The sequence below is a fragment of the Vombatus ursinus genome, unplaced genomic scaffold (genome assembly GCF_900497805.2).
Source record: "Vombatus ursinus unplaced genomic scaffold, bare-nosed wombat genome assembly UNPS02012515.1, whole genome shotgun sequence".
Lineage (NCBI taxonomy): Eukaryota > Metazoa > Chordata > Mammalia > Diprotodontia > Vombatidae > Vombatus > Vombatus ursinus.
In genome coordinates, this window is record NW_020952293.1 from 2250578 (window position 1) to 2274804 (window position 24227).

Consider the following 24227-nt stretch of genomic DNA (forward strand, 5'->3'; position numbering starts at 1 on the left):
GCCCATGAAGAAAAATCACAGAAGCTCTGGGAAGCAGGAGACCTCAGGGACCATCTGGTCCAAGCCCCACCCTGTAACAAGCTCAAAAGGAGGCAGAACCAATATGGTGGAGGAGCAGGAGCCAATGAAGCCAAGTGGCCACCCATAGCTCCTCCATACAACACACCCAACAGCTGGTCATCCAGTCACTGCTTGAAGGTCTCAAGTGACAGGAAACCCACTACTTTCCAAGGTGGAATATTCCACTCTGTGATAGCTGCAATGGTTAGTCAGTTTTTCCCTTACATCCAGCCTAAATTTTCCTTTGCAACCTCCACCCACTGTCCTCTGGGGCCAAGAACAGCAAATCTGATGCCCTTTTCACGTGGCAGCCCTGCAAAGGGCTTATCTTGGAGAGAGTCACCATCCTCTTCTCCAGAAAAAACATTCCCAATGCCTTCAATCAGTCCTAATATAGCACGAATCTTCCTCTAGCATCTGCTATCTTTGGAGCCCTCCTCTGGACACTCTCCAGCTTAACAGCGTCCCTCCTAAAAATAAAATCAATACTTCAGATGTCTGGCATACATTTTACATATGAGGAAACTGAGGCTTGGGGAATTAGGTGAGGGATACAAGAGGGGCACGAGATTTAGTCTCTGCTCTCAAGGGGCTTCAAGACTATTTGGAGAAACAAGACAGACACCCAACAATCAGAGAGTGAGAGGCAACCGAGATGTGCTCTAAGTGTTGAGAGAAGGAAGAGGTCACCATGGGCTGGAGAATCGGAGAAAGCCTTCATGGAGGAAGTGGAATATAAGCAGAGCTTCGAAGGATGAGTAGAATATATATTATATATCATATTATATGTAAAATACATAAAAATATATTTTATATATATATATATATACATACATACACACACACATGTGCATATGGAGAAGCCTTCAGTGCCCATGACACACACCCGGCTGCCTCCTCCCTACTTCCTGCCATACAGCCCCAATTCATTGCTTCCCATACTCTGGGTCAGCTGGGGTCAATGCTAACCCCTTCTCTTCAACCACTTGGCAAAAGGGAGAGGAAGAGAGCCTAGAGGGAATAATTTACCATTGCAATTTCCCGGACGTAGATCAGAAGTTCATATATTTCCTTAATATAATTCCAGGATGGGTGATCTTCCAATAGGACATTCTGGATGATCTCCATAGTGTTGCAGTTCAGTGAGGCCCACAGGTATCGAAGATTTGGCTGGCTCACCTCTGCCTGCTGCTGCAAATGAACCAAGTAAAAAGCCTGAAATCTTAGAAGTATTAGGGAAACATGAGTTATTAGTGTCATCATCATTATCACAAACATAACTTGGCTTCGATCATGCCCCTCCAATCAATCAACAGGCTTTTATTAACCACCTACTATGTGCCAGGCTCTCCCTCCAGCCAATGGAGAGAAAGAATGGGGAGAGGGAAGACAAGGAGGAAAGCAAAAGAAATCAAGAAACCCAGGCGCCATGTTATCGCAGCTTGCTCTGCATGGTTTTAATATCTAGCTGGTCTGGGTGTGTTATTTGACGTGACTAATAAATTACATGACTGTTATTTGTAGGTTGGAGATGGTGGGGGAAAGGTAAAGAATTTTCCATTTGGGGCAATTTCTGAGTATATGCCAGAGCATACCCACTGGACTACCACCGAACCCAGTAAGAATGCTGACAAGAAGATGAGCCTTTGGGAGGTAGTGTGATTATTATATCTTTTCAGCACTGCATCTAGTTGAGCACTAGTCCCGCATCCACACCAGACTCTGCTTCACTAAAACTGATGAGCCTTCCTGAGTAGATCACAAGATTCCAAGTATCACTGGCATACCTTTCCACTCAGATAAGACTTTTTCCTGGCCATTTTCTGGGACTTCCACAAACTCATTCTCCCAAATCATGGAGGCATGAGTAAAAGGCACATGTGCCTGGACATTGAAGTTGTTAATTAAATATTTATTGAACGAAATTACAAAGAAACCAAAAGAAATCGCAACATACTTAAAGCTGACATTGTCCTAAAGGATGTGTCCAATGCTAAGAGGGGCTTAGTATCTCCACCATCATTCCCTTCCTTGTCTGGCTTCCATAGATTGATGTAAGTTTTCACAATTTCTGTTTTAATACAGAAAAGCACGCTTTTATTTTACAAGGCACGAAGTTCACCTTCCCTTCATTCCAAGGATCCAGCCTAACTACAAGTAATCCACACTTGAGCAAACTGTGATGCCTCTGACCCATGAGAATATCCCATCCCCTTACGAAGTGAGGAGGACCTGATAAACTCAATTTCCAAAGAGGTCCTAGGGGCCACCTTCAAGGGGTGGAGTTGCTGAGGGAGCTCCTATTGTAGGACCATGGTCAAGAGGCAACGATTGGGCTACAGGAACTTACAAAGAGATACTGAGACTGCAGCAAGGCATATAACAGAATCTTTCCTGATATCTTAGGTTGGCTTATCGTTTGATGAAATCAGAACTGGATGCATCACTAGATGCACAGAGCAGTGATTAATGGGTCAATGTCAAACGAGAAGGTGATCTTTAGTGGAAGGTTCCATTAATCCATCCTTGTCCCTGTGCTGTTCAACATGATGGTCAGTAATTTGGCTGAAGAAAAGGATATCACAATTGTTAAATTAGTTCATCACACAAACCTGGGAAGTATAGCTAACAATGGATGATTGTCAGAATTCAAAAAGATCTTGACAAAGAAACAGACTTTATATTTATCCTCATTACATTTCTTCTATCTGTTGGGTTCAAAATTCAATTGCACAGGTACAGGATAGGAGTTGTGATAAGAAAAATTTTGGCTTAATTGTCTTGCTTCCATTTACTTAAGATTCACAGGTCACATAACCAGCTACAGCCTGCAGAATCAAGCTGACACATTGAATTACAGCTCCAGTGTCAATGGTTAGTTTGCAAATTCCAGCTATGACACCAATGTTTACTGACTAGTTTATTATTTTACCTGACACAGTTCTTCTCTGTCTGCTATTTGTTCTTTAATGTATAAATCACTACCTTCCACCTGACTTCTATAAAATTCCAAGGTGCTTATCCCCAGCAACTAAAACTAAGATTGTTGAAGCTGCTGCTCAGGGCTCACTGATTTTCGTATGCAGGGAGCCTATGCTCTGATAACATAATAAACTGGTTTTTCATGCATCTGCATATTGATAGTATGATTGGCAGCAGTATGTCACTGGCACTTATGAATCCTTAGATAATTCTTGTATCAGGGTGCCCAAGCTAGAAGAGGTAGAGAGATCTAGGCAACCAATAAAGCTATTTCAATCTTAGGCTACGGGAAGTCTTCAGTATAAGAGTAACATTTCCACTGACTTCAGGCCCTGAGCAGAACACATCCAGAGGTCCTTATTCAGTTTGGGGCACCTAGGTTTTTAGGAAGGACATTGACAAACTGCAGCTCATCCAGAAGAAGGCAAGCAGCACGGTGAAGGGACTTCACTTGAAGGAACTGGAGGCAGGGAGGACGGGAAGAGATACTTAATAGCTGTCTTCAAGTATCTGAAAGGCTGTGAGGTAAGACAATGATCAGAGAAGCTGGTTTGTGCACCCAAAGGGCAGAGCTAGGAACAGTGGGTAGACCCCATGGAAATGGAATTGGATTTCAACTTGACTTCAGGAAAATGTTCCTAATGAATACAGCTGTGCGTAAGTGTAATCGGCTGCTGTCCTTGGAGATCCTAAAGCAGAGAGGCTAGGTGACCCCTTATCAGAAATGCGGCAAAGGGGATTCCAGTTCACTTATGGATGGACTAAGTAATCTGCTGAAGTCTTGTAATCCTGTGACCTCCTCCAGCCAAGCAGCTATCTCTGGGGGCCACTGTGACCAAAGAAAAGGATCATGGCCAAGTGGAGAGCATGCTGGATTTGAATCCCATCTCAGATACCAGCTGTGCACTTAACTGCACTTTGGCACTTAACATTTCAGAGCTCTGCTTTTCTCTTCTGTAAAATGGAAATAATATTCTTCATGATATCTCAGGCCCAGACAACTCCAATAGCCCACTGGGTGGTCTTCCTGCCTCAAGTCTCTCCCTACTCCAATCCATTCTTGTCTCAGCTGCCAAAGTGATCTTCCTCAAATGCACATCTGACCACATCACCCCCCTACTCAATAAGCTTCAGTGGCTCCCTATCATCTCCAGCATCAAATACAAAATCCTCTGGCATTCAAAGCCCTTCCTGCTTCCCTCCAGTCTTCTAATACTTTACTCTCAGCCCCCTCCCACCCCAATCTATTCTGTAATCCAGTGACATGCTTCATCCTTGCTGTCCCGCACACAAAACACTCTTATCTCCCAACTCAATGCATTTTCTCTGGCTGTCCTCCAAACCTGCAGTGCTCTTCCCTCCTCATCTCCATATCCTGGTTTCCTTTAAGTCTCAGATAAAAATCCTCCCTTCTCCAAGAAGTCTTTCCTGACCCCCCATAATGCTAGTGTCTTCCCTCAGTGATTCTGTCCAATTTAGCATGTCTAGATCTCATTTGTACATAGTTGTTTGCATGCTGTCTCCCCCTTGGATTGTGGGCCCCTCAAGCCTGTCTTTGTATGCCCAGCACTTAACAGAATGCCAGGTACATAGTAGGTGCTTAAGAAACGTTTGTTGACTTGACTCCCAGGGTTGTTTTGATGACGACTAGGTGGAAAGTTCTAGGTAAATGTGGGTTACTTTTAATAGAAGGAGATCCTTGGACTGCTAGGGGGGATCAGGTCTGAGGGGAAAATGACACATTGCTGAACCTCCCTGAGATTTTCCTTAACCTGCCTCAAAGACAAACACCAGTGTCTCAAGAGAATGTGGATTAAAACAGCTAGTCATGGGGGAGGGGGGTACACCTAACAAGCCTTTATTAAGCATCTGTTACATACAAGCAATTATGCTCAGTGTTGAGGAGCAAAGATGATCCAAATGGCATTGTCTCTGCCCTTGAAAAACTTACAATCTTGCCCCGATTAGTTGGGGGATACGAGGCTTTGGATACCCTGCCTCTCCACCACTGGAGTCTGGTTGCTGGATTGGAGAATGACACCCCAGAGAAAACCAAGATGAAGAGAGCCAAGTGACATGGAGCCCTGCATTCCCTGCAATGTGAATGGGCTCATGGGAAAGGGAGCTTCTTACCAGCCTGGTGATGTTAGCCAATCTGAGCACTCCCTCGTAGGGCACGCTGATCCTGTAGTCAATGGGGAAATAGTGTTTCTGCGGACACAAGGAGGAAACACAAGGTGAGAGGCATTCACGAACCTACTGTGTGCTGGGGAACTACGCTAGGGATTAGGGATTTTTTTAAAAATACAGGGCCAGCGATTTCATTGATGTAGGTAAGAAATTTTAACTTTTACAGATATAAAATAGCAATTTCTCTGCAATTCATATAATCTTTGAAAAATTCAATTAATTTTTTCCAATTAACAAAATCTATTTTGCCTCTTCTACCCCTGTCTCAGTGAAAAAAGAAAAAAAGAAAACCAAATTCCTTGTAACACCTATGTAGAGTCAAGCCAAACAGATTCAGACATTAGCCATGCCCCACGGCCTATGACCCCTTCTACACCCTGACTCCAGCATCCGTCAAGAGGTGCATAGCCCATTTCATACTGGTCCTCTGGAGACACAGGTGGCCCTTGGTACCTATCAGAGTTCCTATGTCTTTCAAAATTGTTTCTCCGCTACTGCTGCTTTGTACAAAAGCTCATATGGTTTTAGACACTCCAGGGCCAACCTAGGTCACACAATCAGTATGTTTCAAAGGCAGGAATGGCTAAATAAATACAAAATATATATAAAGTGCAGAGAAAGTAATTTTGTGGGAGAAGGGTGGAGAAAAGGGCACTTTTAAGGACCTAAGCATATTCCTATAGACTATGGCCAGAAATAGATCATATGTAAATATTTTAAACAGATAGTAAATAAAATACCCACTACGTGCAGGCATTGTGTTGGGGCCATGGATAAAAAAATGAAACAATTCTTACTTCCAAGAAGCTGACAAAAGACAACAGTTTTGCTGAGTTTTGAAGGGGATTCTTTGAGGTAGAAATTAAAGGGAGAGCAGTCCAGGCCTGGGCAAGAGCCAGGGCCCAGGCCCAGAGACCACGGATGTAGGGTCACAAGTAAGGAACAGCAAGAAGACAAGTCTAGCTGAATCCTAGACAGCAAAATAGGAACCCCGGAAAGGGTAAGCTCGGACCAGGGGGGGAAGGGCTTTAAATGTCCAACCAACACATTTGTATTTGATCCTAAAAGTGATAGGGGGCCAGCAGAGCTTACCAAGTAGACAAATGATCCAGTTAAACCTGTGCTTTCAGAAAACCGCTTTGTCAAGTTTGTGGTGGCCAGATTAAAGAGAGGAGAGACATGAGGCTGGAGGACCGATCCAGAGGCTATGCAATCGTCCAGGTGAGAGGCAATGGGGGCCTCAACTAAGACAATCGCCACGATAGTCAAGAAAAGGAGACGAGTGCAAGAGATGTTGTGCCAGAAATGACAAGATTGCCAACTGTTAAGTTGGGTAGATAAGTGCGATAAGGGAGAGCGAGGAGTTTGGAAAGTCTCTAGGGCTGTAAAACTGAGTCCCTTGAAGGATGCCCAGGTATCCTCAAAAAAAAATGGGAAGTTCAGAAGAGGATAGTGTTTGAAGGGGAAAGATAATGGGTCCTGTCTTGGCCACGTTGCATTTGAAATGCCCGTGGGACACCCAGTTTAAAATGTCCAATAGGCTGTTGGAGATCAAGGACTGGAGATCAAGAGAGACTAGGACTGGATATATAGACCTGGGAGTCATCTTCATAGAGATCATAATGGGAGCTGATGAGTTCACCCAGTGAAAGAGTAGAGACTGAGAAAAGAGGCCAGGATGGGGCCTTGGGGTATATCCAGAATTAGGTTCTATGAAATGGATGAAGATGTAGCAAAAGAGATGGGGAAAGAGGAAAGGAGGGAGGAGGAAGGGAGGGAAGAAGAAAGGAAGGATGGATGGATTTACTAAGCACCTACTATGTGTCAGGCACTGGACTAAGCACTTTAAATTTAATTCTCATTTGATAGGTAGAGAATCAAAAGAGAGCAAGGTCACAACAACCCAGAAAAGAGAGAGTATCCAGGAAAAGGTAGTCGATGCTTCAGAGAGGTCAAGAAGTATAAGGATTGAGAAAAGGCCATAAGAGTTAGCATAGGTGATTAATAAATCACTGGTAACCTTGGAGAGAGCTGGTTCAGCTGAAGTTAGAAGCCAGATTGCAAAAGGCTGAGAAGCAAGAAGACAAGAAGACAAGGGGATGAGAAAAGCCAGTTTTTTCCAAGGAATCTGACTGAAGAAAGAAGGCGTGATATGAAACAATATCTTGAGGGGAAAGCAGAGTCTCATGAGGGTTTGGGGTTTTGTTTCGGGGTAATGTTTGTAGGCACCATGGAAGGAGCCAGTAGATAACTCAAGATCTATTCTCTAGTAGAGACCCAATATTAGAGAGAGGAGGAATAACTGTGAGGGTAATTTGCCAGAACATGGGAGAAGATGGGACAACTGAATACATGTAGAAGGGTTGGTCTTGGTGAGGAGAAAAACTATTTCTCTGTCAGACACTGGGATAAAGGTGGAGAGAATGCAAGTCAATATCAGGGGGTTGTGAAATCTAGAGAGGGGAAAGAGGAAGCTTGTGGCTAATGTCCTGTTTTCTCAGTAAAGTATCAAGAGGGTCTTCAGCTTAAAGAATGACTTGAGAAGAGAAGGCTTGGAAGAGCTATTGGGAGGAGTGAGCTAGAGAATAATGAAGGAGGCAAGAGTAAAAGTGTTGGTTGCCTTGCTCCAGTGAGAGCCTACATGGCATCAGATAACATACAATATTGGTGGACCTTGTCAGTCCTCCTGTGTTCAGGACCTGCCTTCAGCAGCGTGTGAGCGGGAGCAGAGGAGGCAGGTGGTGGGAGACATCCAGAGGTAGGTTTGCGGAAATACAAAAAATACTGAACAAAAAAGCTAGGGGATTTGAGAGCACAGGATAGTGGAGATTTGACCTATCAACAGTTTCAAGATTGAAAAGAAAGGAGAGTGAAGCCATGGCAAGGGTGATGGGCTGGTAGAGCCCAGAAAGGTAGAAAGGTTAAAGGCGAAGGTGAGGATCGATAATAGCCTTAGAAGAGGAGTGAGACATAGGGAGAGATGGAATGATGAGAGGTTAGGATCAGATAAAGAAATTTCAGAGTTCTTGAAGTGGAGGATGGTGAGGCGAAGGGTGTGGCCAAAGGACAGAGAATGACCTGACCCAATACATAAGAGCCAGCAGGAGCTGGATTGGGTGACAAATGTGGACAGAGTGAACCTCAGAGGAGGAGAGGCTACAGCAGCACAGGGAAAGGGTGCAAGTAGCAACGGAGAGCAAGGAGTAGTCTAACTTCCGCACAAGGACCAGGTGTTGGCAAGGCAAGAGACAAACTGGTACTGGACAGGATGTCCAGGCCTGTGGCATAACTAGGGTAGGCAAAGAGACAGAGGAGATGCTAGGGCTCTAAGAACAGCAGAAGAAACTCAAAAGGAAGAGAAGATTGTTAGATACTTGCACCCTACCATGGTACAGCGGACACAGAGCTAGCCTCGAGGCCAGGAAGACCCGGGTTCAAATCCCGTCTCTGATACATTCAAAATTATGACCCTGGGCAAGTCACCTCAATGTTCAAGGCAGCTCTCTCAGACCTGAAGTCACAGAGAAGACGCCGACCAGCTTTAGCAGTAGACAGGTTTCTCACCCTATACCAAGGCATTCACAGATCCAGTCCTTATCCCCATCCATACATCCCACGAGTGACAGTGAGGAGTTACATGTGTATCCCATGAGAGGCAACATACTATTTGAATAGAAGGCTGGCTTGGGAGTCAGGAAGACTTCCAAGTTCGAATCTCCTCTCTGATACATAATAACTGGGTGAGCCTGGGCGAGTCACAACCTCCCCACCCCCTAAGCAGCTCTAAGTCACCCACAAATCTGTGTATAACTCTCCAAAGATGACCAAACAGGCCAGTTTCTGGGATCTTGAGACCCAGAAAAGCAGTAAAAAATTTTTTCAGAGGCTTCCTGGAGTCCATTTTTTTTTTTTTGGAGTCCATTTTTGAATAGCCAAGCGAATACCTAAAGGAAGTGGGATAATCATACAGCCTAGCAACCGAACAGCCCACCAACAAACACCTCCATTAAGGACTCTTAGCAAGAATAACACCAGGTGTGAAAACACCACCAGGTGTGAAAACACCACCAGGGAAACAGCTGCTGCAGCAGCTATAAAAGTGTAGGTCTTTCAGTTTTAGCTTTTGTTTTCTTGGAATGGTTTTTGTTACATGGTTAACCTATCTTTGTTTCACTGCCTGAGAAGCTGGGGGAGGAGAATTCCAGGGTGGTAAGGGAGACAGGGAAAGAGACGGGAGAGTTTCTGGCCTCTAGCTGTTGTGTAAGCACAGTAAATTCCAAGAGCGGCTCTTCCTTACTGTCTCCATCGGGGCCATCTCCAGTTGTCCTGATCTATATCTTGCCCATTGGACCCCTCTGCACAGCCCTCCCTCACTTAAAACCAATTCACTTGTAAGTCAGGGCATCAGATTTCTGATGTCACGGTCCTCTTCACGAACAAAGGACAAACAATAACAACTGTCTCCATATTGGAATACCTAGAAGGAAGACCCAGGGATGGACAGCTCAGGGTGGTGGGTGCGTGAGGAAAGACTGGAAATCACAGCCTGTGACTCCAGTGGTGCCTGGGGAGCTACCCACAGAGAGGACAGGTCGGCCCCACGGACTCACCATGTACCGGACCCGATTCTTATACTGCAACTTGTCTCGGAGGCTCCCTGTAATGGCACACTCCTTGGTCTGGGCCTCCAGGCCCTCACTCCCCACGACAATGCCAAGGCAAAACCAGAAACCTGCAGATCATAAACACAAGAGCATTCAGGGGGAGGTTAGTCCCTTCCAATGTCTGCTGTGCTTCCAGACCCTCCTGGCAGTGAAGAAAGCCTTGGGGAGGGTCTCTGGAATCTAGTCTCCACCAGAATACCAGAGAGTAATAATAATAACAATAATGATGATGGTGATAATTTACATTTAGCTACATTGGGGGCGGTTGGGTGGCACAGTGGACAGAGCACTGTGCCCAGGAGTCAGGAAGACCTGAGTTCAAATCAGCCTCAGACATTTCCTAGCTGTGTGATCCTGGGTAAGTCATTTAACCTCTGTTTGCCTTAGTTTCCTCAACTGTAAAACAGGGAAAACAACAGCACCTTTCTCAGAGAGTTGTTGTGAGAATCAAATGAGATAGTATTTGTAAAGCACTTAGCACCCAGCCTGGTACATAGTAGGTGCTTTATAAATGTTTCTTCCCTTCTTCAGCGCTGTCTTCATTGAGCTTCTACCAGTCCTATGAGGTAGCCACTACAAGTCTTATTATCTCACTTTAGAGGGGAAGAAACAGACTTAGGGGAATTAAGAGACGTGGTTTATGATCATACATCTAGCAAGCGTCAGAAGTGGGATCTGAACCCTGGTCTTAAGATGCCAGGGCCAGCACTTTCTTCACTATAGCTGAAGTGCTGGGGACACACACACTCATCAAGGCAACCATCAGCTGCTTCTGGACCATAGGTCCTGGCAGGTCTGTCTGTCTCTCTAGAGAAGGCTTTGCCGAGTTTCTGGCCAAGGCAAATCACACCAGGCACAAATGTGTAGACATTAATTGGTTCGCCCTAGAGTCTACACTGCCTTCCTTCCCTAGCCACTCTTAACTTATGGGCTTATGGGGCCGAAACTCAGTTTTAAGGAGGATCTCTGTTGTTCTCATCAGCACAATGGCACCCCTAATCTACTCCAGCGTAGGATGGGGGACAGACCCCTTCCTAGGACCAGACTCTTAGTAACTTTGCCTCCAGGCTGGACATGGTCACTTTCCAAGTCTGGGCAGGATGGGAGTCAGCAGAAGGAAGGCCAATGACCCGCTGGCTTACTCATGGCCATTTCCTTCTTTGTTCTGTGGCTCACCTTCCACCTAAGAAAACCTGTGAGAAGAACCTCTGAGGCCTAAGATTTCACAAGGCTGGCACTGTGATAGTCTGAGGGCCCTCTTGGCAGGGCTGGTCCTCAGCAAAAATGGAGGAAAGTCTGTCTTTGTGTCTACAGGAATCCTCTTTGCAGCCATCCCTGTTCTTCCCTGTTCCCAGAGGCCTAACTGGCAAACTTCTCACTAAGGTGTTAGCAAATAATGTCTTCTTAGCAATAAACGTGTTTTAATTGGGGAGGGTGTAGCAGGTGTGGTTAGAAAGCCCAAAAGAATGAATCTAATGGTAAAAATTTCAGCACCAGAATAGGCCAGTGGGGGATGGGGGAAGGTAGCACATCCAGTGCTTTTCAAATCATCACTCAAATAACCCACCCCACCTAGGGCAGCTCAGTGGTGCCAATGTCACAGAGCACTGGGCTTGACATCAGCAAGACTCATCTTCCCCAGTTCAAATCTGTCCTCAGACACTTATTAGCTGTGTGACCCTGGGCAAGTCACTTAACTGTGTCTGCCTCAGTTTCCTCATCTCTAAAATGAGCTGGAGAAGGAAATGGCAAACCACTCCCGTATCTTTGCCAAGAAAACCCCAAATGGGGTCACAAAGAGTCAGACACGACTGAACAACAACCAATCCCAAACATCTATTTGTAGGTTGGTCCCTACCTTTCATCATTTTGTGTCATTTCTAGGACCTCCTTTCTATTTCTATACCCAGATCTCCGTCCCAGCTTCCCAAATTTGACAACACTTATCAATATTTTCTCCCTCTATCTGTCCCCAGAGCCTACTCTGCCTTCCTGTTGATAGCAGTCTCCCTCCCTAGATATGGGGTTTGGAGGCCCTTCTCTTCACCTTTGAGTCACCTAGACTGAGATCTGTAGCACTAGCCGTCACTACCACTTCCCCCAAACTCTCTGCATTTACTGTCTTTACTTGGCAGATATTCTGAATTTATTTATTGGTGTATATATTGTTTCCCCCCAACAGAATGTAAGCTCTCTGAGGGCAGGACCTGTTTCATCTTTGTCTTTGTATTCCCAGCATGTAACACAGTACCTGGCATATAGCAAGTACAGAATTGACGTTTGTTAAACAAATATATGAAAATGAATACCCTGGGGGATACTTAGAAGGACAAATCCTATAAGCTATCAGACCTAGGCCTTTTAAAGTTCCACACTGATACTGCTACAAGACACTGACTTCTCTAATCTGCTAATGAAGCGGTTATACAGCATTTTAAAGTTCACAAAGTGCTTTACATCTATTATGTCATTTGACCCTTGCAATCCTGTGAAATCAGTACTATTATCCCCATTTTAGAGATGAGGAAAGTGAGGCTGACAGATGTTAAGTGATAACTTGCCCAGAGTCATGTAGCTGATTAATGTCTAAAGGAGGATTTGAACTCAGGTCTTCCTGACTTCAAGTCCAACACTTTACTCCATCACACCACGTAGGGGCTTTTAAGAAACCACTGCAAATGGCTGTGGCTGGGTCTTTTGGCAGGGATTGTTTTTTTTCTCCAAGTGTAGTCTGCCAAAGCCTAAAAACTTCTCAAGCTTTACCACTGGGGGTCATTATGAGTCCAAGAAAGGCTTCAGGCATTAAGTGAGAGGAATGTGATTTTGCAAGCCTTTCCGAAGCCAGCTGAAAGGAAGCAGCAGGGAGGTTCCCTCAGCCTAACCCCCACTGTTAAGAGATGAATATGATCTGCTTTTTCCCATTCATTTTCCTGGACAGTCAGTCAACAAACATTTATTGAACACCTACTGCATGCAAGGCGCTGTGCTGAGCACAGGGGATTCAAAGAAAGAGAAAACAAAGTTCCTGCCCTCAAGGAGCTCACAGTCTAATGGGGAGACAACATGCAAACAAGCTACATACGGGATAATTTGGAAATAATCAAGAGAAGGAAGGCACTAAGTTTAGGGAGAACCAGGGAAAGGCTTCTTGTAGAGGGTGGAATTGAAAACCAGGGAGGCCAAGAGCTGGAGATGAAGAGGGAGAGAGATCCAGGTAGAGAAGGGGATAGCAATTCAAAATACTACAAGTCCAGAAAAGGAGTGTCGGGTTCAAGGAAGAGCAAAGAGGCCAGTGTCCCTAGATAGCTGGTAAGTGAAAGGAAGACTGGAAAAGTAGGAAGGGGTCAGAATACAAAGGGACACACAATGATGTCAATGGGTCCTAGAGTCATCAGAGGAGGCTTCTGGGAGAAGGCTCTCCATGAGCCAGGCCTTGGAGAACAGGTACGATTTGGCTAAGCAATGAGGAGGCAGGGCCTTGGATCTGGAATCAGGAGACCCAGGGGTCTCGTCCCATCTCTGCCACTAACTCATTAGCAAGTTATTCACTTCTCTGGGCCTCAGTTTCCTCCTATGTAATAATAACTGCTGACATTTATATGGCCTTTTCACAATAAGCCTGCCATATTGAGTATTACAGTAATCTCCATTTTGCAAATGGGCAAACAGGTTCAGAGAAGTTAAATGACATGCCTACATCACACACTTAGTAAGTGTTAGATAAGATTTCGAACCCGTATCTCCATGCCTCCAAGGCCAGGGCACTATCCACCACGCAGCACTACCTAATCTAACTTTTTTCGTCTGTTTGTTTTTGTTTTGTATTTTGGTGAGGCAATTGGGGTTAAGTGACTTGCCCAGAGTCACACAGCTAATGAGTGTTACATGTGTGAGGCCAGATTTGAACTCAGGTCCTCCTGACTCCAGGGCTGGTGCTCTATCCTCCGCACCATGGAGCTGCCCCCACTACCTAATCTAACTTAAGAAGACCCAAACAGAGATGATCTCTAAGTTCCCTCCTACTTCTAACGGTCTTGTGATTCCACTCAAGCCCACACAGGCTCGCCCCTTCTCTGAACTCCTATGTCTACATCATGGGACCTTTCCATCTGACTTGCAGCTGAAACTTTCTCTGCGTTGTCTGCCCCAGAGATTATCTGTCTTGCTTTTCTATTTGCATCTCCAGTGCCAGAAAAAGCACTTAATAAAATGCTTTATTCATTCATATCGCACAGTCCAGAATTAGACTATAGGGCCTGATTGATGATTCACTGATAAAAATTTTAGATGCGATTTGTGATTTCTCCATGTCACAAATCCCAGGCAGGTCTCCACAGATTCCTTCATCTGTGCCTTCTACCACGCTTCAATATCCTTACTGCTTTTCCCTCTATCCAAATTCTCCTTATGCCTTAAGGCACAGATCATTTAATGCTCCTAATTTTAGATGTCAAGTTTTTAGTCTGTCATAGTTTCCCCGATCCACCATTTTGCTCTTTAATTTCAGTTTATTACCCAGAAAAGTGCAATTTTAATGTAATCAAGAATAGAAAAATATCAATTCCCCTTATAACTGGGATAAATGGGATAAATTAATTTTATTTGTTCCCAGATTTGTTTTTGGTTTTTTTTTTAATGTTTAAGTCTCTCATTCAGCTGGAATTCAGTGGGATATGTGGTATGGGTCCAAATCCCTTTCCTACCAAACTCTCAATTTTCTCAAGTTTATTTGTTAAATGATTAATTCGTTTCCCAATTTTTATTTTCTAAAAGTTTGTCAAACACTGATCTTTCAGATTCACCATTCAACCTTTTAGAGTTATTTCAAGAACTTTTAGGGGAAGGTATGTCCATCAGTCTGAAATATTCGGCAAATGAACCTTTTTATCCCCCAAATCTGAGGCCAGAAGAGCAACAGCCATGCTTGTGAAATGTCCCTACCCTCCCTCACCCCCAGCACCCTGCAGGGTTCCAGTCACCAGTAAACACTAGGCTCAATAAATTCTTTTGCCTAATTGATCCATGACCTACATATGAACATTTCCCAGAAACTAGGGCAGCTCACCCATCACTTTCAGGCCTTCTGATATGTAATGCTGCCTCAAGGCCCCTGAAATGCCACTGGGCAGGTACAGAAAACACAATTGCTAATTAGAGGTCTTTTCCTATACTGTCATTGCCTTAAGAAATTGAAAGGCAAATGACAAGCCATGGGCAGTACGGCTGCTGCCCTTGACTCTGGCCTCATTATCCAGATAGCCCCAACCCTCGGAAAGCTACGAAGCCACAGCTAATGTCTAAGCACTGGCTCCCACCACCAGCTCTTACAATCCTGACCTCTCAGCTTCCCTACCCTCAAGGGACCCCCCCTGCTCCACATCCAACCCCCCATCTGGCCTCATATTTTGGGGGAAAAGGGTCATTTGCTAAAATATTGAAATATTTCACAATATTTAAAAATAGACTGATGAGCATACCTTGCCCAAGGCATCCAGATTTACAAAATGGAAATGGAGTGACATTCAGTATTGCTACTCTAGATAGGAGGCGAAAGTTTTTTTTTTTTAGGGGAGAGGGTTCTAGACCCACAATATCATCAATGAGGGGAATCCCTGTTGTAGAAAGCCTCTCCCCTTAGGTAGAGTAGCAACTGATCTGTAACCTATAGTCTGAGAAATTTTCTTTTTTTTTGGGGGGGGGAGGTGTACCACTGAGAGGTTAAGTGCCATACTTCTGGTCATATACACTAATATATACCAGTGGCTGGCACTGGAACCCAAGCGTTCCTGACTCTAATACCACTCCAATACTATATCCACTACCCCATACGGCCACTCAGGAAAAAGAGATTCTCACTAAAATGGGATGCCAAATCACTTCAGGGCTGAGGTGTTACTGCCTAGGCATTCAGAGAGGCTCAGCAAATGTTCAAATGCTGCCTGAACACTGGCTGTGGCTCCTGTTATCACTGTGATTGTTCCTCCTCATCTTGCTCGGTGGAGTTTCCAATAGAAACAGTCCTGGGACAAGCTGCTATCCTGTCATTCTTCTTCTTTATTAATCCTCATCATTATTTTGATTCTACTTATTATCACCAAAGCTAAAAATGACCTTCCCACCTAACAATATATACAGGCATGACTGCTACACCCTATTTCTGTCCTCCTTCATGGAGTAAAAGGAAGAATGTGCTATGTCCTAAATATGCCAGAATGTCTTCACGATCAGCTGTGCCTTCCCCAAAGACTTCGTGAAACACTGGAATACTTTAAAAAAAAAAAAAAGGCATTTGGGAAGGTTAAAGGCTGTGGCAATGCTAATCATTTTCTTTCCTTTTTTTTTTTTTTAAAGATAATAATTTTCAAAAGAGATACCCTCAACAAGTAACCCTCAAGGAGACCAGAAATACACTTCCTGCCTACCTCATTCCTTTATTTTTCTCTCCAAATAGAAGGCAGATGCTGCTTCCTGATCTCATTGAATCCCTTCCAGCCATCCCCAAGCATTATCCCAGGAAATGCCCCACCCCCAGACTTTGGGCCTTCATTGCTACCCCCCCAACAAACATGAGGCTTCTGCCAAGGACGGTTCTCAGGCAGAAAACACACAGGCTGTCCAGGGCAGGGCCAAGGGTTAAGTATCTCAACTTCACACGTTTAAAAAAAAAAAAAACCCAGAGTGCCACGGTTACCACGGTTACTATTGGCCCCTGGCTTAACCAGAATTTTGACTGGCTCTGGGCCCAGGCCATCCTACTCACAAAGACTTAGGTATCCACCACGGGGCATGTTGGTCAGCTGGGTCCAGGCAGTGAGCGCAGGCAGCCTCTCCCCGCAGTGGCCAGAATGCCAACAAGAAAAGAGCTTCGCTTACATGGCTACAGTCTCCTCATGCGCAGGCACAAAGCCTTGCCGAGAGAGGGGCAGAAGCCAGATAACGATCCCAACCAAGGTCAGGGGGGCAGAAGCAGCAGGGTAAGGGGGAATGTCGTGGGCCTGCTGTGAACCTCTTCTACCCTGATCTCCTCATCTGCGTGGGCTGCTCTTGGCCCCAGATGCACATCCTCTCCCTCGGCCTTCCTCCCAGCTGGAAAGGCTGGCCCCAGCCAGGCAAACTGGTGTTCTGGTCCAGGAGAGAAGACAGGATCCCTCCAACCTCCCAGAGTCCAATCAAAATATGGTGGCGGCTTTAGGTTTCTCCTTTCACAGCTGCTCAGTGTTAAGTCTGTTCTGGGGAAGAGAAAAGAGGAAAGAAACATTACATAAGAACAGTGGGCCTGTCAGGCAACAATATTCACAAAGCACCTAATGTTTACAGAGCACATTGCAAAGTGCTCTAGGATGGTGACAAAAAGGGGAAGGAGTATTTGTATGGCAGTGACTATGTGCTGGGCACTGTGTTGGACACTTTCCAATGTCTCATTTGATCCTTACAACAACCCTGCAAAGGTAGATGCTATTATTGTCCCCATTTTATAACAATTTAGGGAACTGAGGAAAATGGAGTTCAAGTGACTTGCCCAGGGTCACAGAGCTAATAAGTATTCGAGGTCAAATTTGAACTTGGGTCTTCCTTCTCTAGGGCCAGCAGCCTAGGCAATGTCCCACTGGCTGTCTCTTGGGAGAGACGTAAAGAGAGAAGAAACCAAGGTGAGATTTGTTTGGGATTTGTTCTGTGGATTCTGTCGAAGGCTACACTTGAGGACTTAGAGGGCCACATGTGGCCTTGAGGCTGCAGGGTCCCCACTCTGACACTTACTGGCTGTGTGACAATCCAGAGCTTGTGCCTGCAGGAAAGCAGGGGCCCTTCCTAAGTAAGTGACAAGTAAGTGATAGCAAGTGACTTAATTTCTCTCATCTATGAAATAATAATAGCTAGCATTAATTAGCCCTTTTGTATGCAAATTATTTTAACAAATGTTATCTCATTGGATCCTCCCAACAACTCTGTGAGGTAGGTGCTATTATTATTATCCCCAGTTTTACAGAGGAGGAAACTGAGGGTAAGAAATTAATTTACCCAGGGTCCAACAGCTAGTATATGAGGGAAGATTTGAATTCAGGTCTTCCTGACTCTAACTCCAGCACTTTGTCTACTATTTCACTTAGCTTCCTTTAAAATGAGGGGGATGCATGCTTGGATCTGGGTCGCAGTTCTGGGTAGTGGTCCTGGGGCAAGAAGGAGTGCTGGGGTGGTAAAGCTGGAATCCTCCTCACAGTTCCAAGGCAGAGAAGAGTGCTTGTGGTCACTCACAGACTAGAGCACAGGCCAGAAAAGGAATAAACACATCGCCCTTGATTGTACCACCTTGGAAAAACTGAAAACTTACAGGTCCCTAGAAGTATCTCTGAAAACAGCTGCACAAAACCCCTGAAGCTTGGGACAGCACATTCTCCACCCTAGAAGCAGACCCCTACCTTAAGAAAGAGTTTAAAACTCAAGTAATTGGCTGGGAACATGAGCAAATTGTGCAAAAAAAGTCAGACCATAGAATCTTTCTTTGGTGACAAAGAAGATCAAAACACGCAACCAGAAGAAGACAACAAAGTCGAAGCTCCTACATCCAACGCCTCCAAGAAAAATATGAATCAGTCCCAGGCCACGGAAGAGCTCAAAAAGAATTTTGAGAAGCGAGTAAGAGAAGTACAGGAAAAACTAGGAAGAGAAATGAGAGTGATGCAAGAAAATCATGACAAACAAGTCAAGAGCTTGATAAAGGAGACCCAAAAAAAACTGAAGAAAATAGCCTTAAAAATAGCCTAACCCAAATGGCAAAAGAGGTCCAAAAAGCCAATGAGGAGAACAATGCCTTAAAATGAGAGGGTTGAACTCAATGACCTCAAAGGGCCCTGCCCACTCTAAATGGATGGTCCTAAGTCAGAGATGTTGTTGTTCAGTCATTTTTTCAGTCATATTCGACTCTGTGATGCCATGTGACTTGGCAAAAATACTGGAAGGGTTTGCCATTTCCTTCTCCAGCTCATTTTACAGATGAGGAAGCAGAGGCAAACAGGGTTAAGTGATTTGCCCAGGGTCACACAGCTATTAAGTGTCTAAGGCTGGATTTGAACTCAGAAAGATGAGTCTTCCTGACTCCATGTCAGACACTCTATTCACTGCACCATCTAGCTATCAAGTCAGATATATAATGAACCTAACTAGGGCTAGTAAGAATATATTTGCCTTGAAATAGGTTTAAACCATCACCTTATACCATATATGGCAATAAGCTTAAATCAGACATATGACCTGAATATTAAAGGTCACACCATGAAACAAATGGGAAAAAAAAACCCAATGAAGTACCTTTCACAGCTGTGACTAGGAGCTAAACAAGGGGCAGAGACAATCACAAAAGATAAAACAGGTAACTTCAATTTTATGGAATTGAAAAGCTTTCGCAAACATGGTAGATTAGCAGCAACCCAAGTTGAACTCTCTCACCATCCCCCTCCAAACAACTTTAAAATAATGTTTCAAACCAAATTCTGATCTGCTGCTCCAAAGGTCTGGGTGAGACATTTTTCCAGCCTAAGAAAACTTAGGAGGTTGGCAAAAGTTTGTGACATCTGTGGCAGCCGGTTCAGGAGGAGCAGCTTTGAGAGCTCTCAGCCCAGAGACAGGGTGTTGGACAACTGGTCAGAAAGAGATTACAGGGGACCCTGTGCTGGAACTAGGCAACTCTATTGCCCATGTGCAAGTCTGAGTCCCAGTTCTAGGGTGGAGAGGAGCACTTGGGGTCAGTAACAAGAGAGCCCTGGTCACAGTTCCAAGGCAAAGAGAATGCCAGAGTTTGTGACGGCAGGAAAGCAGGGGCCCTTCCTAAGTAAAGACCAGAATACAGACCAGGAAAGCAGTGACCATACTTTTCCCAAGATCACATCACCTCAGAAGCATCAAAAACTTGTAGACCCCCAGGACTAGCTCTGAAAACAGTAACACAAAAAAGCCAAAAGTTTGGGACAGTGCATCACCACCCCCAGTTGTGCAGAGCTCAACTTTAACATAAAGTTCAAAATCAAGAAATGGGCTGGGAAAACGAGCAAACAACTGAAAAACAGTCTGACCATAAAAGCTACTATAGTATCAGGGAAGACCAAGATGTAAACTCAGAAGAAGATAATAATGTGAAAACAGCTACAAACAAAGCCTCAAAGAAAAATGTTAATTGGACCCAAGCCCAACAAGAATTCCCCAAAGAATTACAAAAAGAGATAAGAGTGGTAGAGGAAAAATTGGGAAAAGAAGTGAGAGTGATGCAAGAAAATTATGAAAAGGGAATTAACAGCTTGGTAAAAGAAGCACAAAATTTCACTGAAGAAAATACACCTTTAAAAACAGAATTGGTCAAAGGGAAAAAGAGGCATAACATCTCATTGAAAAAGTAATTTCTTAAAACTTCCAGTTGGAGACTGGAAGCTCACTATTCCATGAGATATCAAGGAACAATAAAACAAAGTCAAAAGAATGAAAAAAATAGAAGTATGAAATATCTCAATTCAAAAACAACTAACTCAGAAAACAGATCAAGGGGAGATAATTTAAGAATTATCGGACCAACTGAAAGCCATGATCAAAGAAAGAACTAGACGTTATATTTCAAGAAATTGTCAAGGAAAACTGCCTGAATATCTTAGATCCATAGGGTAAAGTGGGAATTGAAAGAATCTACCAATTACCTCCTAAAAGAGATTCTAAAATGAAAACTCCCAACAATATTAGAGCCTGATTCCAGAGCTCTCAGGTCAAAGAGAAAATAATACTTCAAGCAGCCAGAAAGAAACACTTCTAATATCACAGAGCCCAGTCGGGATTACACAAAATTTAGCAGCTTCTACATTAAAGGAGCATAAGGTTTAGAATATGATATTCCAGAAGGCAAAGGAGCTAGGATTACAACCAAAAATCAAAGACCAAGAAAAATTGAGTATAATTCTTTGGAAGAAATGGATATTTAATGAAGTAGAAGACTTTCAAGCATCCCTGATGAAAAGACTGAATAGAAAATTCAACCTTTACATATAAGACTCAAGAAGCACAGAAAGGTAAACAAGAAAGAGTAATCATAAGGGTCTCAATAAAGTTAATCTGTTTACATTCCTATATGGGAAGATGCTACATGTAACTCATACGACCTTTAACATTAGGGCAGTTAGGAGGAGTTTACATAGACAGAAGGAATTGATTTGAGTCGATTATGTTTGAATGATACCTGAAAAAAATGAAGGAGGGAGAAAGAGAGATGCGCTGGAAGAAGGGGGAAGGGAGAGGTAGAATGGGGAAAATTTTCCCACATGAAAGAGATACATAAGAGGAAGAGCTTTTATGGAGGAGGGGGAAATGCAGGGGCAATGCCTGAACCTCACAGAACCTCTCATTAGAATTGGTTCAATGAGGGAATAATATATATATACACTCTCAGTTGTGTATAGAAATGTAACTTACCCAATAGGGAAACAGGACAGGAAGGGGATACAGAATGGGAGAAAGAGAGAATGATAAAAAGGAGAACAGATTAAAGGAGGCAGTGGTTAGAAGCAAAATATTTTTGAGGAGGGACAGGATAACAAGAGAGAGACAAGAGGAGGAAGAGAAACAGGAAAAAATTGGATGGAGAAAAATATAGAATTAGGAATCATAACTGTGGATGTGAATGGGATGAGGTCACCCATAAAATGGAAGCAGATAACAGAATGGATTAGAAACCAGGAACCAACAATATGTTGTTTATAAGAGACACACTTGATACAGAAAGACACACACAGAAGTGAGCAGAACCAGGAGAACTTCATACACAGTAACAGCAACATTGTACAATGATCAACTATGACAGACTTAGCTCTTCACAGCAATACGATGATCCAAAACAACTCCAAAAGACTCACGATAGAAAATGCTATCCACATCCAGAGAAAGAACTATGGAGTCTGAATGCAGATTGAGGCATACTATATTCACTTTTGTTTTTTCTTTCTCATGGTTTTTACTTTTTGTTCTGACTCCTTTCATGGAATGATTAACATGGAAATATGTTTGTCATGACTCCACATGTATAGCCTATATCAGATTGGTTGCTATCTTAGCGGAGAAGAGGAAGGGAGAGAAGGACGGAGGAAGGAAAGTTTGGAGCTCAAAATCTTATAAAAGAATGAATATTGATAACTATCATTGCATGTAGTTGGAAAAAAACATTATTTTAAAAATATAAAATAAAATATTGGGAAGTCCACCTAACAAAACACACCTAGGAACTATATGAACACAATTACGAAACACTTTTCACATAAATAAAGACAAATCTAAACAACTGGAGAAATATTAATGGTTCATGGATAGGTTGAGCCAATATAATAAAAATAATCATTCTATCCAAATTTTTTAAAAAACACAGAGTTTAGAAAAGGGCTGGTGCAGAATCTATTATGCTTCAGCTGAACTAAAAAAAGGCAGGGTAGCATTCATGATCTTAGACAAAGCGAAAGCAAAAATGAATCTAATTAAAAATAAATCTAAATAAAAGGCATAATCAAGGAAACTACATTTTGCTAAAAAGGAACTATAGACAATAAAGTCATTTTTTAAAAATTTACACAGCAAGTTTTTCTGATAAAGGCTTCATTTCTCTGTATCAAGTATAGAACTAAGTCAAATCTATAAAAATAGGTGCCATTTGCCAATTCATAAATGGTCAGAGGATATGAACAGGCAGTTTTCAGAATAAGAAATCAAAGTTATCTATAGTCACATAAAAATGTTCTAAATTATTATTCATCAGAGAAAGGCAAATTAAAATAACTCTTGAGGTACTACCTTGTACCTATCAGAAATGACAAATACTGGAGTGGATATGGAGTGGCTATGGAAAAACAGGTACACACTAATGAGCTGTTCGTTAGAGTTGTGAACTAGTCCAACCATTCCAGAAAACAATTTGGAACTAGGCCCAAAGGACACTATAACTGTGCATATCCTTTGATCCAGCAATACCACTACTAGGTCTATATCCCAAAGAGATCAAAGCAAAAAGAAAAAGACCTATATGTACAAAAATATTTACAGCAGCTCATTTTGTGGTGACAAACAATTGGAAATTGAGACAATGCTCATTAACTGGGGAATGGCTGAACAAGTTGTGACATATGATTGTGATGGAGCACTACTGTGCTGTGGGAAATGACGAGGCAGGGTGATTTCAGAAAAACATGGCAAGACCTGTATGAACTGATGCTAAGTGAAGTGAGAGGAGCCAGGAGATCATTTTACACAGTAACACCAATGTTGTAATGATTATCAACTTTACAAAACTTGGCTACTCTGATCAATAAATGATCTAAGATAAGTCCAAAGGACTCATGATGAAAAAATGCTATCCCTCTCCCAAGAGAAAACTGATGTATAATTTTCTCACTTTATTTTTCTTACTTTAAAAAATTATGGCTACTATGGAAATATGTTTTGTGTGATTTCACACGTATAATTGATAACATATTGCTTACTTTCTCAGTGTGTTGGGGAGGGGGTGGGAAAGAGAGAGAATTTGGAATTCAAAATTTTTTATAATTGAAGATATATTTTAAAAAATAAATGAGAGAATGAAATGAAAGCTTTTATACTAACAAAATCAGTGCAACTAGGCTAAGAAGGGAAGGAACTGATTCAGAAAAAAAAATCTTTTCAGCAAATATCTCTGATAAGGATCTGCCATCCAAAATATATTAATAACTAACAAATACATAAGACCACAACCAAAGACCAAAGGTTATGAACAGTTCTCAAAAGAGGATCTGCAAACTATTAACAATTTGAAAGACTGTTCCAAATTGCTAATAATAAAAGCAATAACAATCAAAACTCTGAGGTCACACCTCACCCCCAGCAAACTGGCCAAAAAAGGCAAAAGATGGTAATAGTCAATGTTGGAGGAATTGCATAAAAACAAGCATACTAATACATTCTTGGTGGAGTTATGAATTGATCTGACCAGTCTGGAAAGCAATTTGGAATTATGCTATCCATACCATTTGATCCAGACATCCATCTCCAAACAGTTTAAGGACAGAAAGAAAAGTCTCACGTACCCCCAAAATACTCAAAATAGCATTTCTGTGGTATCAAAGAACTGGAAACAAAGTAGATTCATACCAACTGGCAAATGGCTAAAACAAATTGAGTAAAATGAATCCAATGGAATATTATCTCCTCTAAGAAAAAATGAATATAAAAATTTAGAAAAGTATGGGAAGACTTACATATAAATAAGTTCGGAGTAAAATAAGCAGAGTCAGGAAAATACAATTCACTATACAATTCACAACAATGTAAATGGAAAGA

The 24227-nt window shown here is 42.9% G+C and overlaps 1 protein-coding gene across 8 annotated transcripts in view; it reads right to left on the reverse strand.

Moving 5' to 3' along the window:
- Window positions 1-24227, reverse strand: part of IL34 (interleukin 34) — a 61174-nt gene that overhangs the window by 3087 nt on the left and 33860 nt on the right. For 5 of the 8 annotated variants that reach the window (XM_027857916.1, XM_027857919.1, XM_027857918.1 and 2 more), the window contains 4 exons: window positions 16657-17125; window positions 9843-9964; window positions 5176-5253; window positions 1090-1251 (listed from right to left, as the gene is read on the reverse strand). In XM_027857916.1, the coding sequence (XP_027713717.1) occupies window positions 1090-1251; window positions 5176-5253; window positions 9843-9964; window positions 16657-16684 (390 nt within the window). In that variant the 5' untranslated portion in view covers window positions 16685-17125. The remainder of the gene's footprint in view (window positions 1-1089; window positions 1252-5175; window positions 5254-9842; window positions 9965-16656; window positions 17126-24227) is intronic. The other 3 variants (XM_027857920.1, XM_027857921.1, XM_027857922.1) reach the window with 2 other exon arrangements.